This window comes from Nilaparvata lugens, chromosome 5 (genome assembly GCF_014356525.2).
Source record: "Nilaparvata lugens isolate BPH chromosome 5, ASM1435652v1, whole genome shotgun sequence".
NCBI lineage: Eukaryota > Metazoa > Arthropoda > Insecta > Hemiptera > Delphacidae > Nilaparvata > Nilaparvata lugens.
The window spans coordinates 39,229,942-39,251,734 of record NC_052508.1 but is presented as its reverse complement, the minus strand read 5'-3'; the positions used below and the strand labels follow the sequence as shown (position 1 = coordinate 39,251,734).

Sequence of the window (21,793 nt, the reverse complement as noted above, 5' to 3'; positions counted from 1 at the left end):
ACTACCCTTTCCCTACCACTCCTTCCAAAAAGCTGAATCAGTCGCAAAACCGTCTGAAATCTGCGCGACCCGTAATACGTGACCTTCCAACTCTATTCCGAACTCCGCCACGAAAACACTAAACCAATGACAAAAGTTGTTCCCAATATACTGACTGAGTTGAGAGTATTGGCCCGAGTTCAACTTCCTCTGCCTTTTACATTAGAAACTAGATTATTTCTTTGAAAGTGTGCCTATGTCACACACTATGTACGTGTTCTATTTAGACAGACAAAATCCAATTTTCGTTCACTTCAAGACGTGACAAAAAATGATGTTATTCAATGGTATGACTAATATTTTTGGATTTCTTCTAAATAAAAGAAGTAAGTTTGTGCGTGTTCATAATAATCCTCTCCACCAATTTTAGGATTGTATGTATGACAAGAATCTTATGCTTAATAGTAAAATAATGATCACGATCACCACTGCAGTTGTGGATTTTCTTGACAACTGTGGATTTTCTTTCTTACTTGATCACTTGCGATCATCTATACTTCTTCCATATATTATTTATTTGTCTGATGCAGTCTTTTCTCGAATTACAACTCGATGGTGTTTAAGTACCTTGAGTAGGAGCTGATTTTATCTCACCTAATTGATGATTCACGTTTTCGTCCTCCTAGTCTCATGATAAACGTGTCTTAGTGAATGCCCAAGTAGATTTAGTGTGCCTGATACATTACTTTTGGTGCTTAGTTGATATAATTTCGCTTGCTGGATGATGTTAAAACGTCATTTACCTGTGTTATTTGTGAATTTTCAAAAATGATAGTGTTTGAATGCACAATGCTTATATGAAATAATTTAGAAATGAGAAAGAGCTCAACTTGCTTTTCAACGTCACCTCAACAAAATAGACGAATAAATCGATAAGCATGAATTGCTGCTAGTTAGCTAATTGCTTCTATTGATAACTATTTCCCAGTTGGGTAACTATTATTGACAAGTGAGTTTCCCAGTGACAGAGTACATTTGTATTTACAAATTTATTCATTTTTCATTAACCAATGCAAAAATCAAATACATGATTAGAATAGGACCAACAGGCCTAGCCCAAAACTGTTCGCTTTTCAAATGTTGATAGTAGTAAACCAATGTGTAATAAATTCTATCACACGGTAATTCAATTCTACTAAAAACATTTGGTGTTGATGATATTTTTGCTCTTAGACATGGCTCCCAGGACACTTACATCTAATAAATTATTAAATTAATATTCTTTGAATCTGAAGGATTAGAAGTGCAATGAGTTGAATTAGTGTTCTAGACACCAGGCTTTAGTCATTGATTGCAATAGAGGTCTTCCCATACTCATGTCCATTCTAATTCCTACCCAGCCATCATTCCAGACTCCTACTTCATCTTCGATGGAAATCAACATTCTCTCAAGGAAGAAGATTCATGATCATGTACAGGGTTCGAAAGTTGAATGAAATCACAAAAGATCCATCTGCTGTGGAATAGTGCGTTGCTATAAACCAAGACGGCCGCTTAATAGAATGGGAGATGAATTACTGCCAAGTTCATAAATATGACTAGACGAGAAATGAGGAAGGGGAGGATGAGTTGGAGGTGGGAGGGAAATGGCCGGTATCAGAAAAGTTGGAAGAGGTTTCGCAATGCAGAGACGTAAAAATTATCAACTTTGCTGATTACTTTTTTACAAGAGTTTCTCGAGTGCAGAGTCACTTGTCCTTCTGAATTATTGGCGTTCGAAAACCTATCTCTCCAGAGAAGCTTCAGCTCTGATATTAAGAATCGATGACTTACTGGAACTGAAGAAAATTCAGAAAAATATTCTTTTATCTCCTTCTCACTCCAACGATATAGTACTGACAATATACATTATATGGATAAATACTATAATCATTCAGAACTGATGTATAATAGTGAAGCATTGACAAATAACACTGTACTTATTGCACATCATCATCCTGCTTCGCTAAATATCGACACAGTGCTGGCCCAACTAATTTCTTGTACACAGTACAATCATTATTCTTAAAAATGAGAAAAAATCATTTTCGAAATGGAATCTATAATCCACTCAATTGTAACATTGGTTACCAACTCTCTTTCTCTTGTCAGTTTTTATTTCGTATCATCTTTCGATCTAACGATGATTCTAAAATTCACAGTAGACCTACTATAATGAGATCTGAATTGAAACAATAATTATGATGATTGCAATCCAATATCGATCAGAGTTTTTGGAAGCACTTTTAAATCCAGCACATATTACTCACTTCAAGAATTACGTTTTTATGCTTATGGTTATGCTTTTAAAGTACAGTATTTCAGGATGATGTGATATTAACAATTAATATAAAAATATTGGGGGACCGAGCTTTGCTCTGGAGAGTAAAAGCATAGGAAATTTTTAACGGAAGATTGAATGTATAGTTTATATTTATTTATTCATTTTCTCAGTCGTACAATTATTTTTACAGTTATATGAGGAGGCACAACAGGCTTATGCCCAAAACTATCCTTTTCAAATTTATACTACAGTCCAAATCAAAATCTAGGTTAAGCTACTATCACTCATCAAAATAACAATTTATTCACACTTCAAAAAACAAACACATCATCAATTATAAATAGATATACTATGAATTCGATTTAGAATGATATACTATGTTTGCTACAATATTTGTTAATATACTATGTATCAATAACAGCATCTAGTTACTATTTTGGACTTTCTGAAGTGAACATGTTTTCTAAAGAAAAGAGAAATAAACGAATAGTTATTTGTGCAACTAGTGCGCAAAGTGACAGTTTGCTGCACCGAAAGAAACGTTTACGCCCGAGCCGTAGGCGAGGGCGGAATGGTTTCTTGAGTGCAGCAGAGGAACTTTGCGCACGTATTTCACATTAAGTTTTTCCTACAGTTACCATTGAATATGAGAAGTGGGTAATTATGGGTAAAATTGCCTGAAATGCATCAAATGTTTTTCTGTGTAATTTTATTATTGATAAAAACCTTAATTTATTGACAAATTGAATAAAAATGTTGTCCTTGGTTATAATATCTAATACTAATAATTAGCGCGTTGTGCTTCGTTGCACCTCTGCTCACTATAGCAGCCCAGTCACTGTTACCAACTTCATTTTGATTTTGCTGCACTGTTGCTCCATATAACCTACTAAGTATTTTGCGTTGCCATGTTGCAAATCTGGAGTGCAGAAAAATTTTTCCCGCACTAGAGCGGAAAAGTGATTCTTTGCGTTCTGTAATCAGTGCAGCAATGGCCACTTTTCAACGTAACTGTAGGAAAAATAAGTTTCTCTTGCTGAATTTTTCTTCTCGTGAGATCAGCTGGATGATCCCACACACATGCACTCGTTCAATCTCTTCCATTACGGTATCGATAGACGACAAAATGTCCAGCTATTTTTCCAAGGACGTATTTATCCTTATAATGTCCTTCAGCGAGTTATCCAAAGCTTGAGACATAGTGCAATCGAATCTTCATATCATAAACCTACTCTGTTCCAAATTTCGTGAAAATCGTTAGAGCCGTTTTCGAGATCCGTTGAACATAAATATATAACCATATAACCACATAACCAGATAACCATATATCCACATAACAATATAATTATATATAATATATATATATATATTATAATATTATAATATATATATATATATTATATTATATTATATTATATTATATTATATTATATTTATATATTATATACAGAAATTGCCCGCTTAATAATATATAATAGGATATGAAATTCACTGTTCAACGGAGTGAGAACTTGAGAGCTAACTATCACTCAATACCGACAACTCTCGATCATAAATATAGCTAAGTAGGTACTTTTTTATTTTTATAAAATATTGAATCTTTTACTATTGTTGGTCGCATAATATCACTCTGGGATAAAATGCGATATTTTTTAACACTTTTCTGAGAATGACGTCCAACTTTCTGACCCATGTCTAACAGAAGCCAAACCGGAGTTGGAAAAAAAAATTTCGCTACCATCAATCACGCATTCAAGCCCCTTTTGTATTGGCTCGTCTCACGCTGAGGGGAAAAAATGTTCATGCTTTGTTGAGTAGACGGTCATTCAGATTGTTTTTCCTTGCCTTCCTGCGATTCTATCCTCTCAGGAAGCTGCGACACGATATCCAATTACCAATGAAAGTCATAACTATAAATTACTGTTGATTTTATAAGCACAACCATGCTTGATTTTTTAAAAAAAAGGAACAATTGAGAATGAATGGAAGCGAAAGCCTAAATAAACAAAAGTTTTCCAAGTGGAAATAGATGTAATATTTTAAATAGGTTTGAAAAATAAAGAGATAGAATGAGAAAGAAATATCAGATTATATGAATTCCTATTAAAATATATCCATTGCATTATGCAAAAAACAACAGGTTCTGATAATTGAATATATTGATTTATAATACTGTACTGTACTTAGTGTACTTGTTAATATTCAATATTCTTGGAAAAATTTTGTGAAAGCTTACCAATCAGTTAATGGTTTTTTCAAGAATTACACTCAACTTGGGAGATTTGGTAGTTCAATAGAAGTGGAATTGAGTGAACTGCATCTAAACTAGCAATCAGAAGAAAATATGAATTGATGATAGTGAAAAGACTTCATTGTTCATTGTTTGACGATTCGCATAAAATCCCTGTACTGTTTAAGAAAGAAGAGCATTACATTACAATATAACAATAGTTCGAGTATTTCAGTAATCGTACTCTTCGATGATTTATTCATAATTACGATTAAAATTCAATAAATTCTTATTCTAATTTTCATGTATTGAGTAGGCTACTCACCGTAATTCCAAATAGCGCAAAGATGCCAGAAGACCCAGCACCGCCAATAGTAATCCATGTCCTTCGTAAGTGTCCTTGCAAAAATGAAGCAGTCACAGCTCAATCAGAAGTAGCCATTTTTCAGTCTGCTGCCAGCAAACCACCAGATTCTTCGCCTGGAACAGATTAAAATTTTGCCGCTATTATGATAAGAAAACCATATAATAATAGTCTAATAATCACAATAGTAGTAGAATCATGTTTGCCAAGGTAATATATCAAAACTTGAAAATAGTGCGATTCAATGAGACGTGAGAGTAGAAGATCTATAATGCAATGAGACAGTAATAATATCAAGTCAACATAACAGATCAACCACGAAGACATGAACGTTGCAATCACCTAATTATTTTGCAAATGATAGTATTTAGTTTATTTAGTAATTCCAATCTGATTCATGACTTGAGACATTTATTTCCGACTTCAAATAGCTCAACACAAACCCTTCCTTCTCTTACCTTTGCCTTCGAAGGACTTCACTTGACAGGCACTTTGAGAGAGTGTTTGTTCAACGGCGACTTCACATAACAGAAACATAATAGGCTCAAATTGATATTGGAAGCGACCTGTCTTACTTGACCAGGGAATAGACGCTAATTGATATTTTGTCACCCACTACCCTCCCTCACAGCATCACATCCTCCCAATTTGCTTGTACTTGGTCTCACCTCCCTCTCACTTACTGTCTCTTTCTCTCCTGCTCCTATCTTGTACTCTCGCAAACTATTAAAGTTTCTCTCTCCCACAATCATTCTCACATCGACCCCACATTGAGCCTTCACTAAGAAGCCTTTGTATGGTCTAATAGATTACCAATGGATATATCTTCACTAGACTGGACCCTCAGTATTATCGTTTGGAGCCAGTATAAAGCCCGAACTTTGCGACGCAGCCAGTGCGTGGACATACAGGTAGATAAGTTAAAGGAGGGTGGCTGTTTCGTGAAGGAAGCTGAGTTTGGTGTGTGGGAGAGAAACTTAACGTCGGATGTTACACATAGAACGGTCAATATGTGCAACTATTTACGTAATGTCGACGGGGCTCTCTCACTCTCTCTTACTCTCTCTCTCTCCCTCTCCTCTCTCAGGAGGGTTCTCCCTTTTCTAGGAGGAACACATGCACACATGTTGAGCAATTAATGGTTGTGCATCGTTGAGGTGTGCTTCAAAGAGATTAGCGGGCGCAAGGGAATGGGGTAAGGCGATTGGTGTGTACTGTCAGACATGTCCGATCCCAGTGCAGGACCCAGCAAGCAACGCCTGTCCATTAGTACCCACCGCCTGTTAACATCCTTATCAATTTTTTGGTCGAAGCATCAGGTCAAATAGAAATCAATCGAAAGATGGACGGACGCTCGCCAGCTTTGTTTCTCCACAACAACACGCCTCTGAAAAGTTTTCAAACAGCTTTTGGGGTTTTACCTTGCTTTAATAATACGCAATACTAGAACATATTGATCAGGTTCATACGATGTTTTACCTCACGCTGCAATAGAGCAAAAGAGTATCATCAGACTGCACAGTAAGGCTAAAAGGTAATTTTGAGAATGTACACGTTTCTTAGACAAACTTGAATGAATTTATTTTTCAATTAATGATGAAGAATCGTCGTCGTCGCTTCCTACAAGGATTAGGCAATTTGCCTGTTCCGACTTCAAACTCACCATCACATACATCTTTTACGGGGTCTGCCTACACTTCTACTCCTAACCGGGTTATACAACATGACTACCCTGGGAATCCTGTCGCTCTCCATCCTTTCAACATGATCTTTTCAGTTTTGCCGATGATAAAGAATAAAGTTCGTAAAAAGACTTAAACCGATTTCTTTTGAGTATTCTGCAATATATTCCTTGCTTCTCATCCTAAACCTAGATGTGAATTCCAGAAACACGTACGAATAAAAGGGACCGGTGAATTCGTAATATTACGGTAGACTAATTCTTACTGATCCCCAAAGGAAATTCAATCACAAATTAAGACTGTATTATTTACTGATTACAACTGTAATCTATGCTGAAGTTCGTATGATACCAGAGGTTAGTTCGTAGGCTCGTAGATAGACGATGTTTGGGATTATGATCAGAGATGAACTTGAATACTAGGTCACAGAAAATTCATAAATGATTTCATTCCATATTTATGCGTATGGTGCGAGCAGCAAAATACAATGATACACTATCTAGACATAATACATTTAACAAGAATATAGAAAAAATTCAGTAAGATAAGATACATTCTTTGTACTAATTTTGGCAAACAAGATTATCAAGCCAGAGTATGGCATCGTCAAGAGCTAAATTTAATTGTTTTAGCCCTCCATGGAATCTGGTTAGTGGGCATGACTCCAGGGTGTAGCTCATCTTCTGTACTTCCCCACACTCACAGAGAGGAGAATCCGCAAAGCCTACCTACTGAACCTATTCAGCCGTACCCAGAGGTGCCGTGGTAAATCAAAGCCATTTGCACGCAGTGTGGGATCAGTGACTATTTCTTCATTTCTCACTGACGACAAATCAGTAGGTTCACTATAATGATGAGCAGGTAGGTTCCGGACTATTTGGTGGTAATTTTGTTGCTCCTGCTCATGTTAGCAGAGCTGGCCACAAACAGCCTTCATTTCAATGAGAGAGCTGAGAGCAGGATGCTAATTTAATGGTGCGATTAGAGTGATGAAGTGAATCTGAATTTCAGAATAGCTGCACGAATTGAATTCTGGAAATATCATTCACAAGCAAAGGTGTATGGGCTGCACATCGAACCTGTTCATAGGTTTGAAACCCTATTGCACACACCCTATCAATTTAAATCAGTTTGTCAGTCAATAATTGATTCAAACTAAACGAATTTATTTTAGCATATTCAGAAATAATTAATATAGAACTATCATTTTTGCATTCAGATGAAGCTATTTACATGTTATATCCTTCAACTATGATCGATTTTCTTCTTCACAATAATTGTAAAATTCTCTTAAGATATGATTTAAGATGTAAATTAGCCTATGAAGGGGATGCAATTATGATGTTCCACTAAACAAAATGTAGTTATCAGTACCTATATTCATTGAAGTGAATTCGAAGTATATCGCAATGAATAAGTCATTGCCATTGAAAACGAAGCATTATGGGAAAGTGTGGGGAGAATGAATTGGTAAAAGGAGGGAAAGAGAGAATGAATTAGATATAAAGAGAGAGTGAAAGCGCGTGGGAGAGTGGTGGGCAGTGGCTGTAACCAGGTGAAGTGGTCCGTAATAGAGTGCGGGAAATTATGATAATCATCATCCGCCATGAATTTAATTACTTCGTTTCGAACAATACAGCCACCCCTTCTCACAATTTATAATTAGCTGTTGGTCTTAATTAGTTCCTCTTGATAATAAATCCAAGCAATTGTCAAGAGATTGGTCACCCCTTCATTCCACAGTTCTTTTCTCGTGATTCTCTCCCCCACAAAAATGCAAATAATGTTTCTCGACGAAAGGTAAACTTTTTTTTATTTTACCGCGATTGTTTGACTTCAGACATACCAATCGGGAATCATTATTTACCAAGGAAACCGTGATTATTTGAATGAATAATTTCTATCTGCGTATTTTTATAGGTATAAGTGGAGGTGAATCTTCGGCTTTCTTTCGAAATAAAAGCTTGTCAAAAGAGAGAAGTATGGGCAGAGAGACCACAGATGAATATGAAATTACTGCAAATTTCGAGAAGAATGTTGATATATTTGTTAGAATATTGGAAACATTATGGTGAGATAAAGTACATGTATTCTATTCAATTTACAAAATTTAAAAAATCAAATAAATGAAAATTTGATGATTACATAAGTTATAAACAAATTCTTCACCCTGTAAAATGTCCATATATTTTATTATACCTTTACTATAAAGGAAGGAATTGGCTTGTACAAGTACGGGATACGAAACACATGTTCGACGCATCATCAAGTCTGAACTACTAAACTGATTAACTTCAAATTTTGCATGAAGATTCTTATTTACTGAGGATGGTTATTAGTCCGGGCGCGAATGTTATGAAAAAGGCACTCCGTGGTCATTTTTGGGTAACAGCCGTGGAAGATGTCACAATTTCTTCGTTAGGTCTAGCATAATAAGGATCGTGATGATGATAAGTCGAAATCACAGGCGAACGCCTCGAAAACAAGATGGTCTCCAAAATTTTCAGGGTTCTGCTATATCGCTTGTATTTCAATAACCGTTCAAGTTATTTAACAGTTTTTTGGAGGACAATATTTTAGAAATAATCCTCTAAAATTTTTGCTTTCTCAAATTTTTCTCTAAAACGCATATTGTATTAGTTATAACCTTCAAAAGCCCTAAAAAACGTTTTTTCTATTTTTTCAAATTTAATTCTATTTTTTTGTGCAAGAGATACAGAGAATTTTTAAATCCATAAAATTCAGATAGTTTTTTCAACTTTGGAACGATTTATATTCTTGCGCTGTGCGTCAACAATGTGTTCTTCAGTGCCCACCTAAGAAAACCCTTCATGAATTCTGGTGCGTTTTTATCATGAGGTACAAGCTAGGGCTATAAAATCGACTAGTTCAAAAAAATCGATTCATAGTTCTAGTTTGAAGGTCATAGATAATAAAATTTGTGTTCAAGAGAAAAAATTTAAAGGACATAAATTCTATATGAACATTTTTAAAATACTGTAGTCAAAAAACGGTTGAATATCTTGAACGGTTATTGAAATACAAGCGATGTAGCAAAACCCTAAAATTTTTGGCGACCATCTTGTTTTCGAGGTATTTGCCTGTGTTTTCGACTTATCATCATCACGATCCTTATTATGTTAGACCTAACGAAGAAATTGAGACATCTGCCACGGCTGTTACTCAAAAATGACCACGAAATGACATTTGCGCCCGTACTATATAGGCCTATTTTCATAATTATTATTCAATTATTGATTATAATTTTAATAATAAAACCATATTCATTCAATTTGCAATACAAATTTGACGTAGGATAAATCAAATACCGTAATTCTTCTATTAAAAATTATTACAGGTGTTACTTTCAATATCAGCATGGATCTATTCAAGTTCATCAAATTTATTCGTGCTTCAAACAGACCCTTGCAGAGCACGGTTAACACCGCTCGAAATTTCTTAAAAATCAACTTTCAAGAAAAATGTTGGACTTTATGGAATAAACACAAATCGGAAATATTTGTATAGGCCTCTTTCACACGATAGGAGACGTGCAACTTGAACACTGAACAGTGTTCACGTTTATTGTCGAAGTACATCGAGTCAAATCGTGTCTTTCACATGGTGACCCCGAGCCAGGAACCTCCTTTTGTCACGTCTTTTCCCCTCGAGGCAAGCAGAAACCGGCTTGGATCGAGATACTAGCGGACAAATCGCCGCTATCACATGGTGATTCTACGTCTCTCCGGTCACCACTTTTTCTCAAAAACTATTTTTCTTGAAAATGAAGATAGAAAGATTCTGATTTCGGATTTGGATTCAGCGACCCCAAATTCATTGAAGCGTAAGTCCCGTTTTCGAAAATATCCGAAAACAAGGAAGTTATGGCTGTTTTTAATAAAGCTTTCTATTATCATATAATTATACGGTAAAAACGAACAGGTACTGTACTATAGAGTAAGTATGTACTGTAGCTATTATAATACAACTAACACTGTATTCGTGTAGGAAATTTGGTGGGATATTTATCTTGATTTCTGAAAATACCCAAAAATAAGGGAGTAAGATAACTTTGGAAAACCAAAGTTTTCCTGCCGATTGACAAAACAGATTAAAAATTATTCTAAGACATATTATGTCTTGAACTAAAAACGTGTAACAGATATCCAGATCACTATTCAAGCAACAAGCTTTTCATAAATTTATTTGTCTCCTCATGGCAGTAGGTTTGCGCCCAACGTTTTCACTCAAACATTTCTGTGATAATCATTAAATTATGATAGAACACATTATCGTATTGATCTTCTAAATCCAGTTACATGCACATCGATTTCCGTAAAATTGATTTTTACCGTTCCTATGAACTCTACCAGGTTCAGCGCAACGTGTTAAATATCATTATGTTTGATTCAACAGAATTCATAAGAACGGCAAAAAATCGAACAACAAAAAAGCCGAAGTTTGTGTCGACGGTATACGACATAGAAAGCAAAAGCTCGCGCTTGGTCCATAGTTTCTACGACTGAGGATTCAGCTCAGCGACTAGCCATGATCAACAAGCCATGATTATGTTAATCACTACTCATATAATAATACAAAGTATAGAACTGCTTTTTACTAAGATACATGATTTTCATTCTTTAATAAGAATAAAACGAGATTCCGGTGTCAAAAGCATCAAAGTCGCCAGGCTAGTCTGGACTATTCATGACTTTCTCAGTAAGCATTATCCACTCAGCAGTTCTAACAAACACAGACATCAGTTTCGTTTTAGTTGGAATGGAATGACATTTTTTATTATTTCAGCTCCTATTATTACCATAGATCGATTTAGATCACCACAATGTTTATACTGTATGTTCATAATAGATTTTTCTGATTGTTGCAAAGAAATAATTATTGGTATATTCAACTATTTGAACCTGATAAATTAGATTGTTGAATGACAATTGAAATTCAGTGAAGTTTACTTGTCCTATTCCTCGTATTTTAGATGAGAGTGTCCTTTCCCTCGATGAGTAGAGATGATTTATGAGTTCATATTTGGATTCATCTTTTCAAAGTTTAATTTTTTTTTTGAACTTTTAAAAATTAAAAATGTTTATGTTTAAACTTTTTAGGTGTTCGAAAACTTCTTAAAACCTTTGCCTGTCTCTTCGTGAGGCAGGAGTATTGTTATCTTTGTACGTTTACTATATAATCATATGATAATGGAAAGCTATATTGAAAACAGCTATAACTCCCTTGTTTTCAGGTATTTTTTGTAAATGGGACTTACGCTCTACAGAATTTGGGGTCGCTGAATCCAAATCCGAAATCAGAAATCTTCTATCTATATTTTTAAGAAAGTTAGACTTTGAGAAAAAGTGATGAGTCATACTTTGAGCAAACGTCGGCGTAATCGTTAGATCCGTCGGCTTATTTGTAAGATCCCCATGTGATTTCGAATTTTTCACAGGAGAGCTGCGAAATATGAAATATGATCTTCCGTAATATGATCTTCAGGAGCCAGGGTTCTGCCGTGTGAAACTGGCCATATTCGAACGATACACACAGAATAGGCCAGGAAGTACAGAAGTACAATATGCAGTGTATTGTGAGGTTATATCATAGAAAGTGCGGAACAAAACCATAGAAATACATTTCACTGGGGTACAAATTTATGTTACTGTCATACAGTTCTCATCGTTCAAATCATTGGAGCATGAACACAAAATTGAAACATCAAATAATTGGAATTAAGAGGTTCTGATGAAAATAGACTCATTTTACAAGTGAGTTAACAGAGCTAGTAACGCTTTAAGCTGTGTAGGTTTAGTCTAGAATCTACCGGAATTAATTCCTTCTGGTTGAGCGGAGTCGGTTTGAAACTCCTCAACAGTAATCTATCTAATGGACTGCATTCACAGCAATTGTAAATTTCCAGTTACCTTGAACAAAACGTCGCCTTGTTGACATGTACAATGTCAGAGAGAAGAGGAAAGTGAGACGAAAAATATCAAATTAAAAGAAAAGCTGAGTTACTTCATGTTACTTTTGCCACTCATCTCTAATCAAGATAATAAATATCTAAGCATTGAATGTAGAAAAGATGTAATCAAGATAAGTTTTATTTGAAATATAATCAAGTTGTAATATTTCCCAGAAAATCTCCTACAGATTTCATGAGTCTTATTCGCTGACAAGCAGAAGCTGTTTGATTTAGAAAATTTTTCTCCTCCATCAAGGACCTTAGAAAATCACAAACTTTTGAAATGCTGTCTTTTTTCTAATTTATTTTCCTACTATCATGTATATAAAGAGAGAATCATATTGAAAAATACAATATTCTCTGCAAAAATGATTTTTCAGAAATGCATTCAGTGTCAAAAATAAAATTTTATTGGATTTATCATCAGAGAAATGACCAAATCATATTTGTATGAAATATTTTATTTCGAACTGAAACTGGAACAAAGGAACAATCAAAGTCCGTGAAGGATCCAAAATATCAATGATCTATGAGGAAAAAATCGGTGTAGCTTCACCTGATCCTTTTCAATCCGCATACTTCTGGAAATTCACGTAATACAGTATAAAATATCATGATTATTGTAATAGCTCACAGGATCAATAATGATTCTGTCTTGTGATGAGTTAATGGGTCCTGTAAAATTATTTCTTTAATATGTGAATATTTCCTATTTTGGTTATAATAAAGTGGAATATTTATCCTGTTTGGTTTTGAAGCATCTAAATTGAAAAATCTACTTTGTGAAAATAATTAAGGACTGAGTTTTGTGAAGTGAACAACTACAAGACTAGCCTTTTCTGGACAATGTGTAGCCTTATCTAAATTTGGGAGAGGAATTAGCACAAGGTTGCCTTATTTTTTCTCTCCCTATCATTTCAATGATGTTCTTATTGTATGAATTAATCAATAAAGAATAAATATCCAATAATGAAGTTTCATGTGTTGTGACTTATTGGTGAAAAATGATATGAAATAAACTCGTATAATTGAATCAGTTTTGAATAATTATCGTGAGTTACAGGAGCAAAATCATTCCATTGATTAGAGTATCAGTTTTTTCTAGAATTTACTTGAGATGGATTGAGATCACTGGCAGTTGCATGCAATTAACAGGGCCATCAGCACTCAATTCACCGAGGATCATTCACAGACACCTTTCACACCGAAATGTAGGTTTTGAATGGATTATAGGGGCTTGGCCGCTTGTCCGAACCTAGGCATTATCTAATTATTCAGCTGTCCTACAGACAGAAAGAACAGCTGGTCGACGGAATGATCCACACACGAGAGAAGGAGAGAAAGGATTTATTGATAGAGAGGGATGGAGAACGTATGTAAAAGAGCAAGAGTAGAAGGAAGTGAAATGGAATAGAATGGAGAATGAGAGAGGCAGAGAGAATAATATAGTGCAGAAGATATAAGAGAAAAAGGAAGACAGAGTATGAGGGAGTAAGAGTGCGTCACGCTTGTGATCCCCAATTTGAAACTCTTTATCGAGATGAACAAAATAGTGAACCCTGGACATCTGGACAGGAAACAGTCATCATTTCCACGAAACGGTGAACGATAGATCATTTTTCAATCATTAATATCGTCATGATATTTAATCTCGCCCCAATTTATTAGCAGCGTACCCTGTCCTGTCCATAAATTCATTACTACACAATATTAATCAACGTATGGGGGATCAGTGGCGCTCCACCCGACTTTTCACATGCGAAGCAGGCTCACAGCACACAGCACAGGCCAACGTTCATTAAATTTAATTAATAGAAACGCAAAACATGCTCTCTATAAATGGGCAACGCTACGCCACCCCAAAGGTATCCACTCCCCCGCCAACACTGTCTTCACTGCACACAGCTCCTAATTTAATCCCTGCACAGCGGTTAAGCAAATACCTTATCAAATTTATTCTAGATTTATCAAAAAGATAATGTAAAAACGTTATAATTATCATTATATTGAATTATGCAGAGATACAAATTATCAAAAACTGAAATATAAGATTAATTACATTACCAGTCTACTTTTACTCAAATCAAATCAAATCAAATCGTTTATTGCACAAAAATATATACAGAATACAACTGAAAGGAAATTGACAACTTTGTGCTACACGTCGGCAAAAGAAAACTTGTACGCCGACGTGGAGTCTTGATATAACTTATTCACTTATACATTAATATTAATATATAAAATGATCCTACAATATTATAATATAGGCTAACAGTAATTAAAATTCAACCAACTAAATATTCCATTCTAAGAAATAACAATAAATTAAAGATATACATAAAGCTGAATTTAAGATTCATACAACATCAATCAATATTAAACCAAATCATTAATTGAATAAAAATAATTTTCTTTCACCCAGGTATGGAAATCTTTTATTTTAGGCTTCTTTATCAACCATCCTCTTGGAACTTTATTATAGAGTTTATTTCTCAAATATGAAATACTTCTACGGGATAGGGTGCTATCAACTCTTTCAATTGTGATTAAGTTTTGAGCGACTTGTCTAGTTACTCTTTGAAAATTTTGAATATTTTTTAATTTGAGCACATGTTCTTAATAGTCTTTAAAATAAACAATTGTCTTATAGTGAACAGATTGGAATTTTGAAACAATGTGACACTTGGGAAATCTCTCGGATACCTCATTATTGTTTTGATAACTAATTTTTGTAAAACAAATAGAGGTTTTAAAGTTGAATCAAAAGTTCCTCCCCATATAGAATTACCATACTGAACTAAGGATTGGAATAGAGCAAAATAAACAGATTTTAGTAATTTTAGACTCAAAATACTTCTAAGCATGTACATTTTTAAATTGACCACCCTTAATTTTCTACAAAGGTAGCTAATCTGAGGTGACCAGCGTAGATGCTTATCAACAAAAATACCAAGATACTTGTAATTGTTTACACTCTCAATAACCTCATTGCAAGAATCACATGGATACCTGTTACAAGCATTATTCAAATAAAGCCTGTTCATATCTAGATCTCCTCTTGTTGTTGGACTGAAGGTCATACATTTTGTTTTACCAAGATTTAGTCTCAAATAGTTACATTTTAGCCACTGAGAAACCTTATAGTAACCCACTTTTGTTTGCTTGATAACATCTTCCCAGGAACCTTCTTGGAAGATAAGTGCTGTGTCATCAGCAAAACAAATTGTCTTAGACCCAACTGAGTCCAGTACACTAGGCAGGTTATTAACATAGATCAAAAATAAAACTGGTCCCAATACAGTCCCTTGAAGTAGACTCCATGTCACATCTCTAATCTCACTATTACTACCACCACAGCTGACGATTTGGCTTCTACCCCTTAGATAACTTTCAAAGAAATCTAACTCTATTCCTTGAATACCAATATTAGATAGTTTCTTGATCATTTTATCATGTGGTACTACGTCAAAAGCCTTGGCCAGGTCCAGAAACATTACCAAGGTTTTTTTATTTGTTTTGAAACCATTGTATATTGTCTCAGTTAAGGACTCCAATGCATCCTCTGTGCTTCTACCCTGTTGGAAACCAAACTGCCTCTTATCAAGGATTTTATTAACATCTAGATATTCAATTAATCTTTTCTTTACCAATTTTTCGAAAATTTTAGAAATAGAACTTAGCAAGCTAATTGGTCTATAATTTTGAGGTATTTCTTTACTCCCCCCCTTGTGTAAAGGAATAACTTTTGCATGCTTGAAATGCAAGGGAAAGTATCCAGATGAAAAACAACAATTGAAAATTTCTGAAAGAGGTTTAGAGATTGTGTCAGTTAATAGTTTTAGCACGCTGTTGGATATGTTATCCCATCCAGGTGCCTTATTATCATTCAAACTTTTGATTACTTCCTTGATTTCTGTTTCAGTAACAAAATTGAAATTAAATGCATTTTCAATATCTATTGTTTGTTCCAAATATTGATCTTCATTCTGTCCATGTATATCAATTTCCTGCGTTTGATTTATACCTACATTCACAAAATAGTCATTCAAAGCATTAAGATCTTGATTTACATGTAATTGTGAATTCTTATTTACCCCAATAATTGCTTGATTTATCACAGACCATATCTTCTTAGGGTCACCTTGAGCTTTATTTATTTCTGATTGATAATATAAATCTTTTGCTTTTCTAATTAGATCTACTATTCTATTTCTGTAAGACAGGAATTTCCTTCTCAGCTCTACATTAAATGGTTCATTTTTCAATCTTTTATATAATCTATCTCTTATAGTTATGGACTTTAGAATTCCATTGGACATCCAAGGTTTCAAATGTTTTTTAGTTAAATTAACCTTTTTAATAACTGTTGCTCTACTGATGCACGTTTTTACATTATTTACAAATTCATTTACTAATGTTTCAATACTTCTATTCGCGTCAATCTCCCAATTCATTAAAGCACTCTCCTCTAACAACTTTTCTTTATTAACATTCCTCACTTCAATAAACTTACATGGCTTACTAGATCGAGAACAAACATCTTTTTTAATTGATGCGTGAAGAGCAGTCGCATAATGATCAGTAACTGACATTTCTAATACAGCAGTTTTTAATGAGTCATTATGTTTGGATTTAGAAAAAATATGGTCTAAACAAGTATTTGAAGCAGGACGAGTTTTTCTATTGACAAAGGACTCAAACCCATGCGAACTGATAATAGACAAATAATCATGCGTTTTTTTAGAGTTACATAACAAATCAAACATCACCTATCACTAATGATTAATCAAAATTAAAGCATGAACCATTCATATAATTATCAAGTTGTTCTATAAATAAAGGTATACTTGTACTAGGAGATCTATAAACGGATGTTACTAAATATTTATTATTTTTAGTTTGCAGCTCAACAGCTAAGAAAGGATATTCGTTTGGACTATTAATTTTTTTCGAGGAAATACTATTAGCTACATACATGACAATTCCATCTGAACGATTCAAGGAGTTACTTTTTATATATAAATTATAGCCATCAATGTTTAACAGTGATTTTTCTTCTTCAGAAGTCCAGGTTTCAGTAAAAATTAGAACCTCAATTGATCTATATCTATATATATAAAAGCGAAATGGCACTCACTCACTGACTGACTGACTCACTCACTCACTCACTCACTCGCATAACTAAAAATCTACCGTACCAAAAACGTTCAAATTTGGTAGGTATGTTCAGTTGGCTCTTTAGAGGCGCACTAAGAAATCTTTTGGCAATATTTTAACTCTGAGGGTTGTTTTTAAGGGTTTAAAGTTCGTCTTTTAGCATGTATATTCTTCTTCTCCCAATCTCTTAATTATAATTGAAATTTCCATATCATATGTTACTATAGAACTATAATCTAGATAGAGTACCTCTTCGAAACAGTTGTTAACTGGCAACTAATTAATAATTTTGTCAGGTTGGCATTAAGTTGAGTTGACTTTGTTAGGTTGGCACCAAGTTGAAGATTTAAATGCATTTATCGCGGAAAAATTGATTGGCACTGCTACTTCAATCCTGGGAATATTATATTACTAGCCGTCAGGCTCGCTCCGCTCGCCATATCCGTTTAGCCAGACGTTTAGTCTGGACCCCCGACTGGATTGTTCTAACATATGATAAAAATGCTCAAATGAAAAATGCAGGCGAGCGAAGCGAGCCTGCTGATCTTATTCTTGGACGAACCAGTCGGGGGTCCAGGGGGCGGAGCCCCCTGGCTAGACGGATATGGCGAGCGAAGCGAGCCTGACGGCTAGTATTATATAAAAGCGAAATGGCACTCACTCACTCACTGACTGACAGGTTGGCATTAAGTTGAGTTGACTTTGTTAGGTTTGCACCAAGTTGAAGATTTAAATGCATTTATCGCGGAAAAATTGATTGGCACTGCTACTTCAATCCTGGGAATATTATATTACTAGCCGTTAGGCTCGCTTCGCTCGCCATATCCGTTTAGCCAGATGTTTAGTCTGGACCCCGGACTGGATTGTCCTAACATATGATAGAAATGCTCAAATGAAAAATGCAGGCGAGCGAAGCGAGTCCAATCTCATTTTTGGACGTCCCAGTCGGGGGTCCAGGGCGCGGAGCCCCCTGGCTAGACGGATATGGCGAGCGAAGCGAGCCTGACGGCTAGTAAATAATATGAGTCATGATTATTTGTACCAGACAACTATCTCTTATCCATCGGATATAATAAATATTGAAATTGCTTATCTTGTGCGAGAACTGGGAAGAGATCAACAATATTTCATTATACATAATAGAGCCTAATTAATATCAATCACTAATCAAATGAACAGAATTATTCTTGGTGCTAAATGTATTGGTGTATCATGAAAAATTGTGTTGATGTTAGTGAGATTGTATTTTGTGACTTTGTGAGACTACTTTGTAATTTTCAACATGGTTTGGCTTGATTGGTTAGTAGGTACATAAATAAATTTTTCATATTATAATGTCACTGCACATACGTCTATGCGTATTATCACCCTATGGATATTGAAATAATTTGCTTGATTGTCTGTTGAAGCTGGAATTTATGAGTGAAAGAACAATGATCAAATTATGGAATAGTAACACACATATAATTATTGTCAAATTCTACTGTTTTATTTGGTACAGGACCATGGTTATTGCATTATGGAACGGTTCTACAACATTGACAGTGACTCAGTCGAATTTTTAATGATCAAATTCTCCACATGCTTCAACTACTGGATTACTTATTTGATTGGTGCATACTAAATACCTTCTACGCTTCTACCACTCAATTCAAAGAAACAAATATATGACTTGATAATCCATATCATAAGCAGCATTCATAAACATGAATTGAGTTATTCATTCTTCCATATATGAATCACTACAATTATACATGAATAAAATGAATTATTGGAATCAAAAGTAATACTTAATTATTTGTGAGCGAATATCATACTCGAGAGCCATTATTGTTGGCTGTTTATACACTATTGACCTACAAAATAGGACATTATGCAGTGGTAATGAACAAACCAGCACTGACATCAATGTTGTGTTTATAATAGGAATAAACCAGCTACAGTTTCTTAAATAGTTTCAAAGCGGTTTAAAAAGAACTGTTATAAGGTTTAGAGGAGGTTCCCTATCACGCCAAGTTCGTAGTGTGCTGTGAATAGCTCACAGTACGTTCACAAAAGTAATTTATAATTAACCGATATACTTTGGCGTTTAGAGTAATTGATAACGAAGTTTGCAAAATTATAGGCTTTCTACCGCAATACGTCGAACGATATCAACACGAAAACTATATTCATGGAATATTCCCTCCTTATTAGTGACGGTAAAAGAAAATAAATTAGAAAAAGGTAATTACCAAACAAGTTATGAGGCGCTTTTCGCGGTTGAAAACGAGTTGAGAATAATCCGCAAGTTATGAAAATGATGTTATAATACGAGCAAAGTTTCCGGCCCTGGATTCTACCAGTGTTATCAAGTGAACGATGTTGCAATCTCACGCAACGATTTTCAAAATAAATCCCTACTTGTTTGCTGCCTGGTGAAAGAGAAACAAAAACCGGGGAAATATTAACGGTGCTTCACCTCATTTAGCGCTTATAAAGCACTTATCATTTATTGATTGTGTTGGTGAGCGGGAGGCGGTAGCCACTGAATAGTCGCATGTAAAGAATTCTCGACTCTGATAACTCGCCTACTTTAATACCTTCTCCAGATCCATGGTAGTATCACTTCACAACTTCAATATAAAATCTGCATTATCGGTTCTCCTGTCGTTAGAAATGCCTTCGCATCAGAATATCATTCGAATTGTATATTGGAGCACGTTCCCTGATGAAAGAGAATTGAAAAGTCCAAAACATCGGTCTGCAGGTCACATCAATCTGCGTGTATTCCCTTGGCACTCCCAGCCACTAGAATAGTGATGTGCGCTCTTGAATAATTATTGTCCTCTTATTCAATCCGAAACAGCCTTCTTCGACATACGCGGATTTCATGGATGAGGCAATATTATTTTTGTTTTTCGTACTATTCACCGGCCATGCTAAGATGTGAATAGATGAATAATCGCTCTCTGTATAATTGGTGTAAAGATGTTCATTGTTAAGTTCAATAAGTATCTACTCTACCACCATCAATTTTACTAAATTAATAATGAATGATTGGATAGTAGGCTACTGGCCTTAATATTGCCTGCATATTTGCAAGTTCAACCTCAAATTCAACAAGCATGCAGCAAGAAAAATGCAATATTGTTCCCGATTATTCAGTATGATACGAGAATAGACAATATACTATTTCACAATAAGTACAACCATAGACTAAGTAAAGAATATGTTATTTAGATTGGTGGTACAGATCTGTGGTCAAAAAATAAATGAAAAATGAATAAATGAATAAATGAAAAATGAATAATGAATAAATGAATAAATGAATAAATGAATAATGAATAAATGAATAAATGAATAAATGAATAAATGAATAAATGAATAAATGAATAAATGAATAAATGAATAATGAATAAATGAATAAATGAATAAATGAATAAATGAATAAATGAATAAATAATAAATGAATAAATGAATAAATGAATAAATGAATAAATGAATAAATGAATAAATGAATAAATGAATAAATGATAAATGAATAAATGAATAAAATGAATGAATGAATAAATGAATAAATGAATAATGAATAAATGAATAAATAATAAATGAATAAATGAATAAATGAATAATGAATAAATGAATAAATGAATAAATGAATAAATGAATAAATGAATAAATGAATAAATGAATAAATGAATAAAGAATAAATGAATAATGATAATGAATAAATGAATAAATGAATAAATGAATAAATGAATAAATTCCTTGCCCTATTACCATAGGTAAGGAAAGTATTGCTTACCGAAAAAAATTAAGGTACCCCAATTTCTAAATTTCTAAACGTTTCAAGGTCCCCTGAGTCCAAAAAAGTGGTTTGTGGGTATTGGTCTGTATTTGTGTGTGTGTGTGTGTATGAGTGTATGTGCGTCTGTGTACACGATATCTCATCTCCCAATTAACGGAATGACTTTAAATTTGGAACGTAAGTTCCTTACAATATAAGGATCCGACACGAACAATTTCGATTAAATGCGATTCAAGATGGCGGCTAAAATGACGGAAATGTTGTCAAAAACAGGGTTTTTCGCGATTTTCTCGAAAA

General features: G+C 34.4%; 1 protein-coding gene across 1 annotated transcript in view; it reads right to left on the bottom strand.

Moving 5' to 3' along the window:
* Positions 1–21,793, bottom strand: part of LOC111056050 — a 660,186-nt gene that overhangs the window by 478,188 nt on the left and 160,205 nt on the right. The window contains exon 2 of the mRNA XM_039428334.1: positions 4,858–5,012. Coding sequence (XP_039284268.1) covers positions 4,858–4,915 — 58 coding nt within the window. The 5' untranslated portion in view covers positions 4,916–5,012. The remainder of the gene's footprint in view (positions 1–4,857; positions 5,013–21,793) is intronic.